Consider the following 19,155-nt stretch of genomic DNA (forward strand, 5'->3'; position numbering starts at 1 on the left):
TATTAATGATTATGTTCACCAATTTTTTTGTTAGGCGGTGGAAGACTGCAAATTTCAACATTTCGAATATCTCAAATACGTCCTTATTCAAAGCTGACTACGCCTTTGAGTATTAACCTGAGTGAAAATTGAACAAAAGCACCTTATAGTAGAGAGTTTGCCCTGTAAAACCTTTCTTTAAACTTTTTTTTACGTTAATTATTCACTGAGTAATTACAGTTTAAAAATGGGCAAAAATTTACTGACAAAAAGTGATCCCCTAATTTTTTTTAGCAGTGTATTTATGGTTTTACCTATAGCATTTTACATCCCTTCATGATTTTTAATTATATCTAAGCAGATCTGGATACATTCGGTAAATAATTATATCTCGGCAGATCAAATTATATCTAATCAGATCTGATAAACCAGATATGGTCATATCTCGGTAGATCTAATCCTTTTTTCCCAAATTCCCTAAATTTAATGTAAATTTAATCAAATTTGCTTAAAAATTTGCAATTTTAGGGGACTTAAAAATTAATAAAATCACGATTGAATTTCTGCATAAGCTCACTAAATAGTAGAAAAAATATAAACAATGTGTATTTATGTATTCTAAAAAGATACTGATCCCAAGTATGCTTGAATATCAAACTTGATATTTCAAGTAGCTTTTGAATACTCAGCTTAAAAATGAAAATCTAAAATATAAACTCACATTTTTGTATAAGATTCCAAATTTCATGTACGGTTTTATAACTTGAGCCTCCTAAACAATGATTTAATTTGCTAATGAGAAATTGGTGTTAATTAATTAAGGTTTACCTTTTACCTGACTTAATATGTACAACAAAATTGCACACATTGTATAATTATTAATATAAATTCTACATATTTTTCACAGCCAAATTATGGAAATATAATCTGCAAGCTGATATGATAATGTATCTCACGTATACTATAATCACACTATTAACATACTTCCAAAAAAAGAATATCTGTAAAAATTTTTAATACATTTAATTCCACGATGCTATACTTATATACAATATCTATATACAAGAATACAGGACCATATGTACAACAGTCATATGTACTTTCATGTATTTTAATGCATTTTCTTTTATAACACACTTTGCTCTTCATTATTGTTATATATCTTTCTGGTCAGTATCTAACACGGACACATTCAAATAAACGTTCTTCTCCTGCACGACTCCACAAATCTTGTTGCTGCATGTGCTTTTATTTGGCAAATCTTGACTGGAGCAGACATCACCTACCTCTGACTCTACCAAGCTGTTGACTTTCGATATCTGACTAAGATCTGTATTCTGCGTCTCAAAACTCGTGTCTACAGAACATTCTTGACTGCACTGCAAATCATCCAAGTTTGTCTCCTTCGATAATTTGCTTCCAGATCTTTCTGTCAAATCGCTATCGGCTAGTTTTGAATTAAATGGGGATTCATTCTCAGGCCTTTCACTTTTACTCGTGTCTTTGAACTCATTTAATTTTTTGACTAGATCTTCCCAGGGGTCTTCCAGAAAAGAATCTATGTCTACATACGCCGATACATTCACTGGCCTATGCGCTCCTCTGTAACTCTAAAAAGATGTCAAACAAGATCAAGTAACTTGTACTATTAATAATACCGATCATAAAATACTTTTACACAATGTAGAAGAATCTCCATTGTTCGACACAATCTCTCAGTCTGCCAAGCACTTACCTTTCTTTTTTGCCTGTGGAAATGCTTAGGGAAATGCTTGTAGGCGGGGTACTGGTTATTACAGTTTGATCTTGGCGTGGCATGATAGTTACCCCTATAATTGTTATACCATCCACTACCTGGACTGCTGCATTCACCGGTAGGGCTATACTGACTAGCAGCATTATACTTTTCGTGCCGCGTCATCGGCGTGCTGACGTTCAGAGGGATGAAATTATCGTCGCAAGGCTGCGACCCTGCACCACTTACAGGGAAACGCTGGTAACTGTTACCCTCCGCGGTCTGGTAACCTCTACTGTTCGCGTTCTCATGCGACTTCCAATTGTACGGCGTGTGCTTCGCGCCATACGGCCGGCCACTGTGCGTAGCATTGTTCAACGGCGATCTCTTCATTTTTCCCGAAAAACGAACGCGTATCAATCTCACGACGCGTAATGCACCTGCCATTCACGGACCAAACATTGAAATATATTATATACCAGAGAGAAACAAGACTCTCAGGCTGCCTTCACATGCGGCGTAAGATTCGTACGCCAGCGTACGCGTAACTTACGCCAAACCACGTCAGGGTGCAAACTCATGCAGCGGAACGGCGTACGCAGAAAATCGCGGAACGAGAGCCTTGACCAATCACAAGCGTTCCGTGATTTTCATCGACTTTCCGCGGTTTTTTAGCGGACAGTTTTAACCTCTTCTTCGCGGAATGCGCAATTCCGTCATCCGTGTATACATATGTACATGTGCATATGTGTCATGAATGAAGAGAATTGAATCGAACGAGAATCAACATGAACAAGACGATTAATAATTTCCTGTTCACATCCGTACTTTACCATACCGTAACCTATTAACAGTATCGGTTAGGTTAGCGGTGCCACATTTTGCAATATCCGTTACGCGAAATCATCGCCCGAGGTACCCATGGAGCGGAATGAGCAAAGCGTAACGACTAGTATGTCCCAATAATTACTTTTTAACCATTCTATTTACAAATAATAATTATTATTATTAGCACAGGAGTTTTGTTCGACCAAACTGGCAATTTTATTATTAAAAAATTGTATTATTAAATTTTGCTGGCGACTCAACTTCTCAGTTTTATTATTATTATGTTCATAAATGTTACATTTAATGGGTTTCCTGTTAAAAATATTTAACTTAATGCTTAAAATATTAAAATAAAGTTTGAACAAATTTCAAATGGAGACTCATGATTGGTCGCATGCAATCCGCGCTGCTCTCGATACGCTTCATGAGTACCTCGGGACCGTGAATCTGCGCAACGAAAACAGTGGAACGCTTGTGATTGGTAAAGGCTATCGTTCCGCGATTTTCTGCGTACGCCGTTCCGCTGCATGAGTTTGCACCCTCACATGGCATGTATTTTCCGCGTAACGCGTAACCGCGTAACCAATTAGAAGCGTTTCGCATTTTCGGTTACGCATATTCGCGCTTCTGATTGATTACGCGATACGCGTTACGCGGAAAATATCAGTCCATGTAACCGCACCTTACGGCTGCGGTCACATGGACTGATATTTTCCGCGTAAAGGTGAAATTTCATGGGCAGTGAAAAGCAGCAGCAGATCGTACTGATTGGCTATAAAATAGAGGAGTTCTAAAAACTCGAGAACTTCCCTATTTTGTAGCCAATCAGTACGATCTGCTGCTGCTTTTCACTGCCCATGAAATTTCACTTTAACGCGTATCGCGTAACCAATCAGAAACATTCCGCGTTTTCTGTTACGCGGAATTAAATGTCCTTAGTTCACATGAGCCATTTTTTCCGCGTAACGCGTATCGCGTAACCAATCATATCGTTGATTCTTTTAGAATGTTCCAACAGAAATGTCAAACGTCGTAATTTATTGGTTACGCGATACGCGTTAAGGCCTTCACACACGAATCGTCGGAAGACGTAAGACGTAAATCGTAAGGAAATCCACCAATCAGAGTCGACTATTCCCCTCTTTATCCCTCTTGAAGAGGGGAATAGTTGACTCTGATTGGTGGATTTCCTTACGATTTACGTCTTACGTCTTCCGTCGATTCGTGTGTCCAGGCCTTTACGCGGAAAAAAATGGCCCATGTGAACTAAGGACATTCAATTCCGCGTAACAGAAAACGCGGAATGTCTCTGATTGGTTACGCGATACGCGTTAGGGTGCTGTCACATGGCAGTCAGAAATTCGGAAAACGGAATCTCGGAAAAGTAACGGAGAGGGGGTCAACCAATCAGAGTCAGCTCGATCGGTGCGATTTTTCAAGGGCCGGGCTCCCCATGGAACGACTTTTACAGAAAACTAAATGGCATTCTAACCTTAACATATTTTTAAATTAAAGAAATTTCTATATAATTTTAGAGTATAATAAAAAATACGTCAAAGCTTTATTTTTTAATAGACTCTACTACTACGGTAAGTATCTTTTTTCTTCTAAAACAATAAAAATAATTTTTTCAATTTTTACTTATTCCGGAAATATCAGTCCATGGGGAGCCCAGTCACAAAAATTTCGGACTTTTCCGAGATTCCGTTTTCCGAATTTCTGACTGCCATGTGACAGCACCCTTACGCGGAAAATATCAGTCCATGTGACCGCAGCCTAAAACTTTGTTACGTGCAATGGCCTTAACCGTTGTTGATTTAAGCCATAAGCCCTAAGAAATTGACCAATTAGTTCCCATCTACAATAGGTGTTTTAAGCCTTAAGCCCTAAGAAATTGACCAATCACAGTCAATTATTCTCCTCAAATTCAACTGTGGCCGGTATAGTCGGTTCTTATATTTAAGACCATCTTAAGTACAATCTTAAGATGTCATTGGCCTAGTTTACACCGATCTCTTGATACGCGTATCAAATAGTATATTTGAACTGATCAGCCAATAATCAAACTAATTTACTAGTTATTTACTATTTAATACGCGTATCAAGTGATCGATGTAAACTAGGCCATTAACCAATTACAGAGCCGTATTAGCATCTTAAGATATTACTTAAGACGGTCTTGAAATAAGATCTGATTATGAATACCGGCCTGTGATTGAACAATTTCTTAAGGGCCGGTCTACAATGGATGTCGTAACTGTCGTAAGTCGTGAATCGTAAGAAATTGACCAATCATTAGTTGATTATTCTCCTCAAATTCGATTGTGATTGGTCAATTTCTTACGACTCACGACTTACGACAGTTACGTCACCCATTGTAGCCCTAAGCATTAAGAAATTGTTCAATCACAGTTGAATTTGAGGAGAATAATTGACTGTGATTGGTCAATTTCTTAGGGCTTAGGGCTTAAAACACCTATTGTAGACCGGGAATTATGCGGGGTCTACAATGGGAGTCGCAAAGTCGTGAGTCGCAAGAATTGACCAATTACAGTCGATTATTCTCCTCAAATTCGATTGATTGGTCAATTCTTGCGACTCACGACTTTGCGACTCGCATTGTAGACCCCGCATTACAGTCGAATCTGAGAAGAATAATCGACTGTGATTGGCCAATTTCTTAGAGCTTACGGTTTAAATCAACGGTTAGTCCCGGTCTACAATAGGTTAGGTTAAGGTTAGGTGTTACGCATAACACAGACCGCTGTTACACGCCGCCCTTAATCGGGTTTAATAACATCGGTAGTTCTTAGGCTGGCAAATCACAGCTATTCCCTTCTTCTAAAGAATGAGTGTGATTGGCTAGTCTAAGTACTACCGATGTTATTAAACCCGATTAACGGCGCCGTGTAACAACAGTCACATAATGCAAGTATAAGAAAATTGATTGGTCCATATACATATGCATAAGGAAATAGACCAATCAATTTTCTTATCCTTATGCATTATGTGTTAAGGCCGTGGCACATAGAAAAACTTAAGCAGTAAAACTTAAGCAGTATATAAGGAAATCAACGGTATGGATTCGCTACCGCTTATGCTAAGACTCCATACACGCGGCAACGCCGTGCGGCAGAGTGCGTTGACCAATCAGAAGGCTGCCGCAAGTCGCCTGCGTTAATCTGCGGCAAAATCAAAATTTGTTGATTGGTCAACGCACTCTGCCGCACGGCGTTGCCGCGTCTATGGAGTTTTAGCATTAGGGCCGTGCTTTAAGTTATTGACTGTGATTGGCTGATTTGCTTACTGCTTCAGTTTTACTGCTTAGGCCTAACCGTTGACCTAGAGAACGTGACCGTTGATTTAAGCCGTAATCTTTAAGAAATTGACCAATCACAGTCGAATGTGAGAAGAACAATCGACTGTGATTGGTCAATTTCTTAAAGATTATGGCTTAAATCAACGGTTACGGCCTCTATAAATCAGCTTTAAGTTTTTCTATGTGCCACGGCCTTTAGTGCTAGGGTGCGTTCCGAATTAAGGTGCGTTTTCACTCATGTCGAGATGTAGGCGACATCATATATCGGTGTCGCCGACATCGTATATCGTAGCCGCCTACGTCGTGTAAGATGATCGCCGACAACGTGTAACCATGGTCGCCGATATCATGTAATCATGGTCGCCGTCATCGGCGTTATCGTATAACATAAGCTGCGGTCCACTTGACGCTACAAATGCTTTGAAGCGTTCTTCTTCTCCTTCTTTCTTTATTAAAAGAAAGGAGAAGAGGAATGCTTCGAAGCATTTGTAGCATCAAGTGGACCGCAGCCATAGACATATAAGACGCAATTTTGTAGTAAAGGTTATAAAATAATAAGAGTAATAAAAAAGTATTGAAAAATATAAAATATAAAATATAAAATATAAAAAAATATAGAATATAAAAAATATATAAAAAAATATAAAAAATATGGAAAGGACAAGCGTAAGTAAAAAAGTAAATCTGTAAAGAGTAATAAATACTGCAGTAATAAATTATGTATACTTGCCAGTAAACCTTATTAGTTTATTTAATTTATAAATTAAAAAACAAAATAAAAATAAAATTAAAAAAATAATAATAAAATGTCGGTAATTGTTTAGGAAGACGAAATTCAGCAGTATTCCTGCGGAGTGTGTGGTGCCAAAAATCTTATCCCTGATGAAGAAAATGAGATAGATCACGAATGCTTAAATGGTCTTTCAGTATCTGTTGATACAAATTTTGTTATGCGTCCACGGATAGGTATACTCGAGTACTCGCAACCCGTCGCGTCGCGTAAAAGAGTCACGGTCGGTCTCGCTCCGCGTATACTTGGCGCGAGACACTACCGTGTCTCTTGATATATGTATAATAATAATATTTAAGGGGGTAGACAACCGGCCTTGACAAGCGAAAAAATAATTTTTTTTAAGTTAAATATTTAAGAAATAAACAATTCTAAGTATTTGAAACTTTGGCACATATAATTCTATATTCTTTTATAATTATTTAAAAAAAATTATTAATATTAATAATAACTGGAGAGTTATTGGTAATGAAGAGAAGCAGTTCAGTAGCTGGTAGTGGACATGAAATTTCGAAAAAACGGCTCCAACGATTTCTTTCAAAAATTTTTTATAAGTTATTGAAAACAATATCTAAGGATGTGTCGGAAACAGAATTTCGAAAAAAATTGTTAAAAGAAAATATTTTATTTGCAAAAAAGTGTAAAATTGCATTTTCTCTAATAAAATTGAAAATGCAATTTTATACTTCTTTGCAACTAAAAAATATTTTTAAAGAATTTTTTTCGAAATTCTGTTTCCGACATATCTTATTAGATATTGTTTTCAACAACTTATAAAAAACTTTTAAAAGAAATCGTTGGAGTTGTTTTCGAGATTTCATGTCCACCACCAGCTGCTGAACTGCTTCCCTTCATTACCGCAATAACTCCCGTTATTATTAATATTTTTTAATGATTCTTTTTTTAAATAAATCATAAAAGAATATAGCGAATCATGTGCCAAAATTTCAAATATTCATAGTTTTTTTATTTCTTAAATATTTAATTTAAAAGAAAAAAGATAAATTCTTTGCTTGTCAAGATTGCCTACCCGCTTAAAGAATTTGGTATATTTTTTTAAAACTCTGTTTTTTATAATTATCGAGCAAGTAACATTTACTTCGCCAGCAATTATAATTAATCAAAATAACAGTTAAGACTTGTTAATCGACCCAACTGACTATAATATAATCGTCATGACAATACGACCATTGATTTTGGTCAGATTAATCGCCAAGATGTTTCGACCATGGATTTTGGTCCGTCTAAATTGATGTAATTTTAATAAACATTTTATTTAAATAATTAAATTTATTGCAAAAAATATTGTCTCACCCTGGTTAAAGTAATATTTTTTGCAGTAAATTAAATTGTTTAAATAAGATGCTTATAATATAAGCACCAAAATTACATTAATTTAGAAGGACCAAAATCCATGGGCAAAACCGTCTTAATTTTATAATTATGTTTTTTTAAAAAAGTTGATCCAGAAACAGGCTACCTTGTTTCTGATGGCAATGGAGAACGCGAAAAGATGGCAGAAGATATTAATGAGTGCATTAATAAAGTAAATGAGCATTGTGGCAATTCAACGAAACAAAAAAAATTTTCGGTTTTAGAAAAATCTAGATGTAAAAAAAATTTTAAACAGGAGAAGTAGACAATGCCTGGACGTCTGAAAGTATCGCACACCTGATTCAATTAGTAAAAAATAATGAAATTATATGGAATTACTGCATTCCTATGAAAGAAAGGTCAAAATTTAAAATAAGCATTGCGTGGGATTTTATCGTGGAAGACTTGAAAGGTAAGACCTAAAAATTTATTAGAAACTAAACAATTTTCTAAACTAAACTGAAATGTGCTCTCACAATATACAAACTCGCCTTAATTCTTTAATAATTTTAAATATTTTAGATACATTTCCCGATATCTCTTCTTTCTTTAATCCAATTGTGGCTCAATCCAAATGGAAAAGTTTGGTCGATTATTTTTGGAGAAAAGTAGCTTCTCGTCCAAAAACAACTGGATCTGCTGCCGCTGCTTCCGAATCGTGGCCATATTTCGAGAATCTGACATTTCTTCAAGAAATACAAACTAAACAAAAGTAGTAATTCAAATCTGTAAAAAATAATCTTTATCTTATAGATTATTATCTATTTCAGGACTATTGATAATTTCCCTGAGGAAGATGAAGAAAATAGAACTAATGAAAAAATTAGAAGAGGAAGAACCAACAAAAACAATAATGGCATCGAGAAAATAGCGTCAGCTTTAACCGAATTGGCAAAGGCACCACCAATAATTCCACCTCCATTGCCCGCTCCTTTACCACAAAACACTGCGCAGTCAAAATTGACTTTAAAAGAAAAGAAAATTCGAGATTTTCTACAATTAATGGAGTCCTTGATGCTGAGTATACCCGATGCTGATCTCGACAATGTGCTCTTCAGTATCCACGAAACTGTACATAAAGCAAAAAAATAATCGCACAGAAATATTAAGAAGAATTATGTAGGGGAGACCGGGGCCTAACCGTCGCCGGGGTTGAACCGTCAAATCAAATATCTCGGAATCTGTATATTGTGCGAACTCGCTATTAACATTGTAAACGCTGCTTATGGTACCCATGTGACCAACGGAGTTTCGGCAGGTTACCTGCCGTGTTATGATTTTTACGAGGGCAAACGTGTTTTCGGAAGGTGAAAGTTACATTTTCTGCGCGTGGAAATTTTGTAATATCTGCAATAATATTTGCTCTCCAAATCTCGAGGTACGTGATTATAAAGAGTAATGCATGCTGAACACGAATCCAGTGTAGTTTTTTCATTATCGTTGATGTCTAATATTTCGTGGGCAATCAAACCTGAAACTTGTGTTTGGGGTTAATCCGTCAGTAAGCAGTCCGGGTGCATTTCCAAGGCATTTCCAGGCTCACTGCATATGGAATATGGATGAGACGGGAATTACAACCGTTCAGACACCGAATAGAGTCATCGGACGTCGAGGAGTGAGACAAGTCGGGCGAGTAACTTCTGCGGAAAGAGGTACCCTCGTATTAACGAGATTCCCACTGTCCCTATCTACTATCTAGCGAAACCACTGCCAAGGGAACGGGCTTGGAAAAATTAGCGGGGAAAGAAGACCCGGTAATTATACAGTTTAGGGGCCTCACCTCAAATCTCGATGAAATTATGCTCAATCGACGCGTTTTTGTACGAAACGAAAGAATCTGGCAGAAAAAAGTGTCGCTCTGCCCCGCGACGCGAGATATTAAACGTTAAAGTTGACAGGAATCAGGTTATGATTCCTGTCATACCGACGCCATGTAGCAACACTGAACATGCCCTGCGGCCACATACGCATGCTCAGTGGCCGCACGCGCATGCAAAACTGCGCCAATTTTAAATATGATGACTGGTCAATCATGCGGAATAATCAAGCGTCTTAATTCAAGCAGTTAGGTATCACGCTGGGAGTTTGTTTAGTTTTATTATGCGGGGGAACGTGTATAAACAGTACACAAATAATCAAGCGTCTTCATTCAAGCAGTTAGGTTTCACGCTGGAAGTTTTGTTTAGTTTTATTATGCGGGGGAAGGGGTTCCGCCGCAGGCTACTTCTATGTAAAAATCACAACTTCTATAAAGCAGGGCATATACACACGTGTGTGTGCCCTGCTTTAACGAAAATCACAACTTCTATAAAGCAGGGCATACACACGTGTGTGTGTGTGTGTGTGTGTGTGTGTGTGTGTGTGTGTGTGTGTGTGTGTGCCCAGTACATGCGTGGGCGGGAAAATTTTGCTCCCCTGCACCCCCCTCCCCATGCATGTACTTTATAATTTCGCTTTACAACTTAGCATGTACTTTAAGTTGTAAAGCGAGTTCCACGCTTTCAACCACGGGGGGGTGCGGGGGGGGCCGAAGGCCCCCCCCCTCGCACCGCCTCGTCTGTGTGTGTGTGTGTGTGTGTGTGTGTGTGTGTGTGTGTCCACGCGAAACGAGGTGCCACATGGGTTCATGACGCGCTTTACAAGCTCGTTTAAGTACATGCGTGGGCGAAGGGATTTTGCTCCCCTGCACCCCCCTTTCCATGCATGTACTTTATAATTTCGCTTTACAACTTAGCATGTACTTTAAGTTGTAAAGCGCGTCATGAACCCATGTGGCACCTCGTTTCGCGTGGACACACACACACACACAGACGAGGCGGTGCGAGGGGGGGCCTTCGGCCCCTCCCCCCCGCACCCCCCCCCGTGGTTAAAAGCGTGGAACTCGCTTTACAACTTAAAGTACATGCTAAGTTGTAAAGCGAAATTATAAAGTACATGCATGGGGAGGGGGGTGCAGGGGAGCAAAATTTCCCCGCCCACGCATGTACTGGGCACACACACACACACACACACACACACACACACACACACACACACACACGTGTGTATGCCCTGCTTTATAGAAGTTGTGATTTTCGTTAAAGCAGGGCACACACACGTGTGTATATGCCCTGCTTTATAGAAGTTGTGATTTTTACATAGAAGTAGCCTGCGGCGGAACCCCTTCCCCCGCATAATAAAACTAAACAAACTCCCAGCGTGATACCTAACTGCTTGAATCAAGACGCTTGGTTATTCCGCACGATTGACCAGTCAATAGTCATCATATTTAAAATTGGCGCAGTTTTGCATGCGCGTGCGGCCACTGAGCATGCGCGTGCGGCCACTGAGCATGCGTATGTGGCCGCAGGGCATGTTCAGTGTTGCTACATGGCGTCGGTATGACAGGAATCATAACCTGATTCCTGTCAACTTTAACGTTTAATATCTCGCGTCGCGGGGCAGAGCGACACTTTTTTCTGCCAGATTCTTTCGTTTCGTACAAAAACGCGTCGATTGAGCATAATTTCATCGAGATTTGAGGTGAGGCCCCTAAACTGTATAATTACCCTATTTTTTAATAACGTTTCGCATAAAAATTTTAAATAAATTTTTATATTTTTCTCTTAAAAAACAATTATTAAGATGTATCCTATCATTTTTCAGGATTAGATGTACGTATATGTATTGAAAATGCAGTGTGACGGTTAAACCCCGGCATTTTTGAGATTTCAATTTTTCCACCGTTGTCGTTTTTGCTCTATACCGGTTAAACAAAGCGACGTAGATAAAAATTTCCTACATAAATTTTGTAGCTAAAGGTTCACTCTTTACAGTGGTATACCACATTTAACTAAAATTATTTATTTTCTTGTTAAAAATCGGCACCGAAAAAAAACTGACGGTTAGGCCCCGGTCTCCCCTATACTGCGCGGTCTGCGCGTCAATGATTCCTTTTTCGAGGTAAGGGGGGAACACAGAAATTAATCTAGAGACGCTATTATGGTTATTTCTATTAGTCTATTACTAGAATTTCTATATGTTCCCCCATTATCTCAGGAAAGGAATCATTGACACGCAGTGTGTACGCAGTTTATTATATTTCAATACATGTTTATTTATTTTATTTTATTTCCAACAACATGTTATTACAAATTTCTAACAAATAAAAATTGTTTCTTTAAAAATAAAAAAATGTGTGTGAAAAAATCTATTTTCTTTAATTTAGGTTTTTTAAGTGTTTTTTTTTTCTAGTCAATTGCATTATTATCGATAAATTTGGTGAAATTGCCAAGGTACTGCTCCTTCATTGGCGAAAAACTCTGTGAAGTTTCTTCGTACTTGTAAAGCTTCTCGACTTAATACAGCTTGATTTGGTTGATTCAAATTTTGAAATAAATTATTTTCAGATGTATCATTTCGCCAAATACCTGGAATTACATCTCCATTTCTTGTTTCTCTATCTACCATTGACTTGCAAAAATATGTCGACTCTTCCTTTTTTATTAAATAATTATGGAGACATATCGTTGCTTTTACAATAGCTTCAATTGTTTCTACATTTGCGTCTATTGTTCTTCGAAGTATTCTCCATTTTGCAGTAAGAATCCCAAATGTATTTTCAATAATTCTTCGAGCTCTCGATAAACGGTAGTTGAAAATTCTTTGATCAAGTGACAATTTGTTATTATCAGGATAAGGTGTCATCTTCTGTCTTCTTCAAAATATTTTCTCATTTTCGATCGTGAGAAAATACCACCGTCGCTCTGGCGCCCAGTAGCTCCAATATCCAACATCGTAAATGCGTAACGATAATCACATATAGCCAATAACACTATACTATGAAATCCTTTGTAATTATAATATTCAGAACCAGCACCCGCGGGAGCCTACAAAAGAAAATAGAACAAGATATATATATATATATTTTTTTTTTTAAGTCACGAAACTTTTACCTGTATGGGAATGTGTTTTCCATCGATTGCACCTATACAATTAGGAAAATTCCACTGAGATTCAAATCCTCTTCCAATTCCTTTCCAATCTTCAATTGTTGGCAATTCTAAAACAGATGCTCGTAATTTATTCCATAATGCTGTGCATGTTTCGAAAATTATATTGGAAACAGTAGATTTTCCCATTCGAAATTGGTAAGACAATGAAACCATACGGTCTCCAGAAACAACATATCTGAAAAGAAAAGAAATACATCGCAAACTGACATGTAAATTAAATTATAACTCTCCAGTTATTATTAATATTAATAATTTTTTTTTAATAATTATAAAAGAATATAGAATTATATGTGCCAAAGTTTCAAATACTTAGAATTGTTTATTTCTTAAATATTTAACTTAAAAAAATCTATTTTTTCGCTTGTCAAGGCCGGTTGTCTACCCCCTTAAATATTATTATTATACATATATCAAGAGACACGGTAGTGTCTCGCGCCAAGTATACGCGGAGCGAGACCGACCGTGACTCTTTTACGCGACGCGACGGGTTGCGAGTACTCGAGTATACCTATCCGTGGACGCATAACAAAATTTGTATCAACAGATACTGAAAGACCATTTAAGCATTCGTGATCTATCTCATTTTCTTCATCAGGGATAAGATTTTTGGCACCACACACTCCGCAGGAATACTGCTGAATTTCGTCTTCCTAAACAATTACCGACATTTTATTATTATTTTTTTAATTTTATCTTTATTTTGTTTTTTAATTTATAAATTAAATAAACTAATAAGGTTTACTGGCAAGTATACATAATTTATTACTGCAGTATTTATTACTCTTTACAGATTTACTTTTAAAGTAAATCTAAAGGCATCAAATGTATCATTCATACGTTTACAAAATTTAATTGTTTCCTCGCAATCAGTAAGTGCTTCACATTTTTGAGATAAGTAGAAAGCTAACCCTTGCGCGACAGAATTACTGAAGATCTATGATATAAAAAAGAATAACATTAAATTGGATCGGATAAAGATAACGTACGTTGCGTGCTCGGATCGTGACATTGAAACAACGAGGACAGAACTGGATGTGATATTTACAAACAAAAAATATTAGATTAATGATTTGTACAGCAAATCGAACATGTAAATGGAATGCATATGTCGAGATATACAGAAGGGCATATTAGAATGTTTAAACAATGGCCATAGGTACGCGGTATACTTGAATTTCAGTAATGGCCGAGGCTACCCCCCCTTTCTCCTATAGATACCTGGGTTGCCAGACGAACACGCATTTTAGAAGTGTTATCTAATTGAATGTGTCTCTTAGATAGCCTCGGACATGCTCTGGCATTTCCGACATGCTTGGTATCGAGGTCAAATAAAATCTCGAAGAATCTCCATTCAATGTACTTTTCCTCTGAATTTATCTGCAATTTTTTTTATTGTGAGATCTGTTAGTATTAACACATATATTTATTATTATAAGTACCGGACGTCTGTCTGTCTGTATAATATCAAAGAATTAAAGACTTAAAGAATTGTATATGAAGTAGGGGTAGAATTTTCCGGGGAGTACTATAAAATATATAATTTTTCGATTACGAAATTTTATAACTAGCTAATAACGATAATCAAACATAAATGAAGTCGTTTTAAGAAAAACGACTCCCGGGCGAAGCCCGGGACACCAGCTAGTATATAATAATACAATCCTATTCATAAAGGCTCCAAACCAGATATTACGTGACATGAAAGAAATTATTCATTTATTTAATTCTTAATTTCGAAGTTACAGCACTCAGAAAAATGGTTAGAGTTTTGACCTTTCTGAAAATTCGTGGAATGCCTCATATATTCATTAAATATATTAAAGATTTTATGTCCATACGACTTACCCTCAAACGACGTTTATTGTACAAGCGATTCCGGATATTTTTGAACACATGTGGCACGTCAGAAAAGACGAATACTTTACGTTCATTGTCAAGGGGATGAGTAAACCACGTTTTTGTTTCGTGAAGTGAACCTCTAACATCCAGAAGAGACCACATTTTTCTGTTTGTATGAGCACCATCCGAAATGACTCCGTGAATTTTGGCTCCACATTTCTCTAAATAAGCAATTGCCTTCACCACCAATTTAGCGAGCTCGTCGCCCTTCACGGGATTTTTTGATGCGAATACAGCTATAGGTTGGGTATATTTATCCGCGAGCGGTTGGAACATAATGACGAGACCATGAGTTGCTTGTTCATTTATATCCAAAGATTGTGGTCCATCATCGCCAAAGTCCGTCAATCCAACGTAAGTAAGATTTTTCGAACAGACGGCAATAGACTTTCTGAGATTAATCTCATCTAGCAAAAGTACCCCGTGACGTTGCATTGGTGTTTTGGTGTCAAAGTGTTTTGTGAGAAGTTGGCCAAAATCTTTGTCAAATCCACATTTCGTATTGATCAGAGAGAAGTAACCTCGAATTGTTCGTGTACACGGTAGTGGCATAACGTTATTCTTTCGCAAAAACTCATAGTACCCAGGTGACCGTATGTTCATTAACATGCATAACATGAGCCAATCTTCGGTATAACGTCTACCTTTCGGATCTTTCTTCGATGCGGCTGCAATGATTTCTTTCATGGCTATTTTTTGAGCCATTGGGACGGACAACTCTGAGCATCTTTTCTCCAGCGTAGAATCTCCCATCGCAGCAATTTCGAGTTCTTTGGCTTTCAGTAACTCCTTCAATGTCGAAAGTCGATATTTTGCTCGGTTTTTCTCACGTCTCTCGCGAAACATTTTTTTCCGAATCGCTTGTAATTTATATTCGTCAACTGGGTTTGACAAGCCACAGATTCGATTTTTATAATGCGGATTTTTTGATCTTCTTTCCTTTTGCAGGACCTTGTTTCTCAACTTACAACAAGAATCGCATCTTCTTCTTGTACACAGCAAAGAACATTCTCGGTGATGCCACTGATCAATATAATTTTTGAATGCATCCTCTGCTTGCATAAAATTGACATTAACTTCGCCTATGCCACAACACAGCCTCATGAATTGGAAGTTGATCAAAATACTTGGGAGCATTGCCACGTTGTCCAATTTTTGCACGAGATTCGTTGCATCAGCATTAACGAGGTTTCCATATACGTAATAACGTAGGTTTTTTTGCTCGTCGAGGGTTACATATTTTTGGATTACCGGAGTGTTGATATTTTGTTTTTTCGTCGTTATTGAATACCAAAATACCAGGCCCTGATCTGGTTGTGTGGTTAACTGACCAACAATCCACGGCGTAGGTAGCGTAGTAGAAGAGCCTCCGCTGATGTCGAGATGTGCACTTGATTCATCTGCAAAAATACAAACAATCGATCACGTCGCACATTTTTGGCAAGGACAATGCGACGATGAAGACGAGGATGGCATAAGGAACTATAAGATAAACTTCTGTAGTTCTTAAGTATTCTAATACATCCCATACAGCACAAAATGTTTTCAAAAAATATTTTTGAATATTTCTGTAAAAATATTGCAAGAAACATTTTAAAATTGTTTTACGAATATTTTAAAATGATTTAAAAACCTTCTGTGGTAACATTTTTAAGAATATTTTAAGAATGTTTTAAAAATATTTATAAAAATGTTCTTCTTTATTACCCAGACAATATTTTCTTAAATATTAATTTAAATCTACATATTTATTGTTTTATAATCTCGTTCCAAAATATTTAAAAAATATTTTTTATTATTGATCTAAGTAAGATGTAAAGATGTATATTTTTCAAATATTAAAAAAATCTTTCAAACGTGAAACAATTATTGCTGATTGGATTAAACATATTTTATTTTTTGAAGCAATATTTCTGAAAGATTTTACAAATATTATTGAATATATTTATTTATAATTTTTTAAAAATATTTTCGAAAATATTTTTCTGACATAATCTGGCGGACATAAAAACATTTAAAAATTATTTTTGTGAATTATTTTAATCTTCCTAAAAAATATTTAAAAAATATTTAAAAAATATTTAAAAAATATTTAAAAAATATTTAAAAAATATTTTGTGCTGTATGGGATGTTAAGATGCGTAGCTTTTAATAGCAGTATAGCCATGGAAAATTCACATAGTGCTAAATGTGCTATGTATTGACTAAATAAATGTTTTAAGGTATATATAGTTCTTTTTTTTATTCATAAAACTTACTTTCGGTGACAGTGACTGATGAAATGTTAAAAGTTGTGCCATGAGTCGTCAGAACTGGAGTTTCTGCAGCAATTGGCCCATTTGCGATATTTGTAGCAAGATCGGTTGCTACTTCTGTAATAAAAGTCCAATATATAAATGTTAATTTATTTGAAATAAAGTACTATGCAATATACACCTTCAGCGGCAATATCAATATCAATATCAATTGGCAGATCAATAAATCCAGTTACTGCCTCGACTTCCAAAATCGATGATTCATTCGCAACAGTAACATTACACGAATTATGTATTGGAGACGTTGCAACTTGATTCCCTAAAGCATTGACGATGTCAGACTCTTGTATTGATTCGAAAGTTTGCTCATTGTTCTCGAATATGGTTGGAACGGCTGATTCGTGTAGACGAGGATGTTTATATGCAATCTTCAACAGCAAAACAAGAATAAAAGCGTACAGCATTCGGTTTTGTAAGCAATGAATTGCAAAAAATGAATTGAAATGAATTAAAATGAATTAAGGAGACTGGAACTTACCTCTGCAATAACTTTCCCGTTCGCATCATGCTTGACGTACTTTCTGAGAATGTATTTCTCTTCAAAATGTTCCTCACAAACATAATGCGAAGACGTCAGTTTTTTGCTAGGAATCGCGGCTTGCCATTTTTTGAGCCGTTCACTATGTGTTGGCACTTTAAACACCGACCGTTTTATTTTCAGGCTTTTAAAGCCTGTTTTGCATTTCGGTACAATGCACGGTTTTGTCATCACGTCAAATTTTAGAACGCGTGCACTATTTAACGCAATGATAAATGACAACACAGGTTACGTATTTCAAATCGCGTGTCAAATCGACATCCCTCGATAGCAGCGACACCACAAGAAATGACTTCGATATCGGAGTCACCCCCACCACTGAAATTCTATCGAGTTGAGAGACCTGTATGTAAGACCGTGATGCAGCCTATGCAATTTTGTGTGCGATGGCCTTTATGAATCAATCAATTTTCTTATGCTTATGTTTATGCGCTATGCAAGTTTGGCCTAGTTTACACCGACCGTTTGATACGCGTACCAAGTACTGTATCCGTATCAAATTTGTATCAAATTTCGGTTTACACCGGGATAACCCGAGATTTGATACGGATTTGATACGAATATAGTACTTGGTACGCGTATCAAACGGTCCGGTGTAACGAGGCTCTTTGTCTGGATAGATCTTTAGGCCGGTATTCATAGTCGGATCTTATATTTAAGATCGTTTTAAGTACAATCTTAAGATGTTATGAACCAATCACAGAGCCGTATAAGATCGTACTTAAGACGATCTTAAATATAAGATCCGACTATGAATATCGGCCTTTTAAAGGCCATCGCACACAAAATTGCATATTGGCTTCTGCACACAGGACGCGGAAACGCTTGCCGCGCGGCAAGAAGCGACGCGGTAGCCAATCAACATGTTGTTTTTCCGTAAGAACCAAAAGTTGATTGGCTACCGCGTCGCTTCTTGCCGTGCGGCAAGCGTTTCCGCGTCCTGTGTGCAGAAGCCATATGGCTCTGGCCCACAGGACGCAGTGCTGTAAAGCCCGGTCTACATAGACCGCAGTTCGCAAAACGCAAGACACACGCACAGTCCACATGTCAATCTAACCTCTATACACAGAGAGGTTAGGTTGACATGTAGACTGTGCGTGTGTCTTAGGGCCTGAGCAGAATAGCTGACTTATAATTTCAAGACAGTGTTTTATGCTTTAAATCTTTGTTTTTAGCAACGCACAATACTGTCTTGTGTCTCAAGTCTTAAACGAGTGTACAAAGTGTCAACATTGTAAGACTTGAGACATAAGACAGTATTGTGCGTTGCTAAAAACAAAGATCTAAAGCATAAAACACTGTCTTAAAATTATAAGTCAGCTATTCTGCTCAGGCCCTTACGTTTTGCGAACTGCGGTCTATGTAGACCGCGGGCTTAATGGCT

The 19,155-nt window shown here is 37.1% G+C and overlaps 2 protein-coding genes and 1 long non-coding RNA gene across 7 annotated transcripts; 1 reads left to right on the top strand and 2 right to left on the bottom strand.

The window, feature by feature from the left end:
- Window positions 1-987: 987 nt before the first annotated feature.
- LOC139778760 (uncharacterized) lies at window positions 988-2,303 on the bottom strand. Its single transcript, XM_071716846.1, has 2 exons — window positions 1,715-2,303; window positions 988-1,589 (listed from the first exon to the last, which is right to left on the bottom strand). The coding sequence occupies exons 1-2, from the start codon at window positions 2,159-2,161 to the stop codon at window positions 1,134-1,136; spliced, it is 903 nt and encodes a 300-aa protein (XP_071572947.1). The 5' UTR covers window positions 2,162-2,303; the 3' UTR covers window positions 988-1,133.
- Window positions 2,304-7,235: 4,932 nt separating this feature from the next.
- LOC139778754 (uncharacterized) lies at window positions 7,236-12,199 on the top strand. 3 transcript variants are annotated; one of them, XR_011719656.1, is made up of 3 exons: window positions 7,236-8,437; window positions 8,548-9,677; window positions 11,671-12,199. It is a non-coding gene; the product is annotated as an uncharacterized lncRNA (long non-coding RNA). The 3 variants fall into 3 exon arrangements; XR_011719657.1 differs by lacking the exon at window positions 11,671-12,199 and having other exon boundaries at window positions 7,239-8,437; window positions 8,548-9,403; window positions 9,528-10,262; XR_011719658.1 differs by lacking the exon at window positions 11,671-12,199 and having other exon boundaries at window positions 7,250-8,437; window positions 8,548-8,737; window positions 8,796-9,128.
- LOC139778753 (uncharacterized) lies at window positions 12,112-18,248 on the bottom strand. Of its 3 annotated transcripts, none has more exons than XR_011719654.1 (7): window positions 17,712-18,178; window positions 17,355-17,601; window positions 17,177-17,290; window positions 14,865-16,318; window positions 14,238-14,396; window positions 12,960-13,669; window positions 12,112-12,893 (listed from the first exon to the last, which is right to left on the bottom strand). XR_011719654.1 is itself a non-coding variant. In XM_071716840.1 (7 exons), the coding sequence occupies exons 1-7, from the start codon at window positions 17,940-17,942 to the stop codon at window positions 13,611-13,613; spliced, it is 2,361 nt and encodes a 786-aa protein (XP_071572941.1). In that variant the 5' UTR covers window positions 17,943-18,248; the 3' UTR covers window positions 13,464-13,610. The 3 variants fall into 3 exon arrangements, 1 of the variants encoding a protein (XP_071572941.1); XM_071716840.1 differs by lacking the exon at window positions 12,112-12,893 and adding an exon at window positions 13,857-13,953 and having other exon boundaries at window positions 13,464-13,669; window positions 17,712-18,248; XR_011719655.1 differs by lacking the exon at window positions 14,238-14,396.
- Window positions 18,249-19,155: the final 907 nt, after the last annotated feature.

Source organism: Temnothorax nylanderi, unplaced genomic scaffold, assembly GCF_030848795.1.
Source record: "Temnothorax nylanderi isolate EJ_2023f unplaced genomic scaffold, tnyl_v1.0 TNYL_tig0194_pilon, whole genome shotgun sequence".
In the NCBI taxonomy this organism is placed as follows: domain Eukaryota; kingdom Metazoa; phylum Arthropoda; class Insecta; order Hymenoptera; family Formicidae; genus Temnothorax; species Temnothorax nylanderi.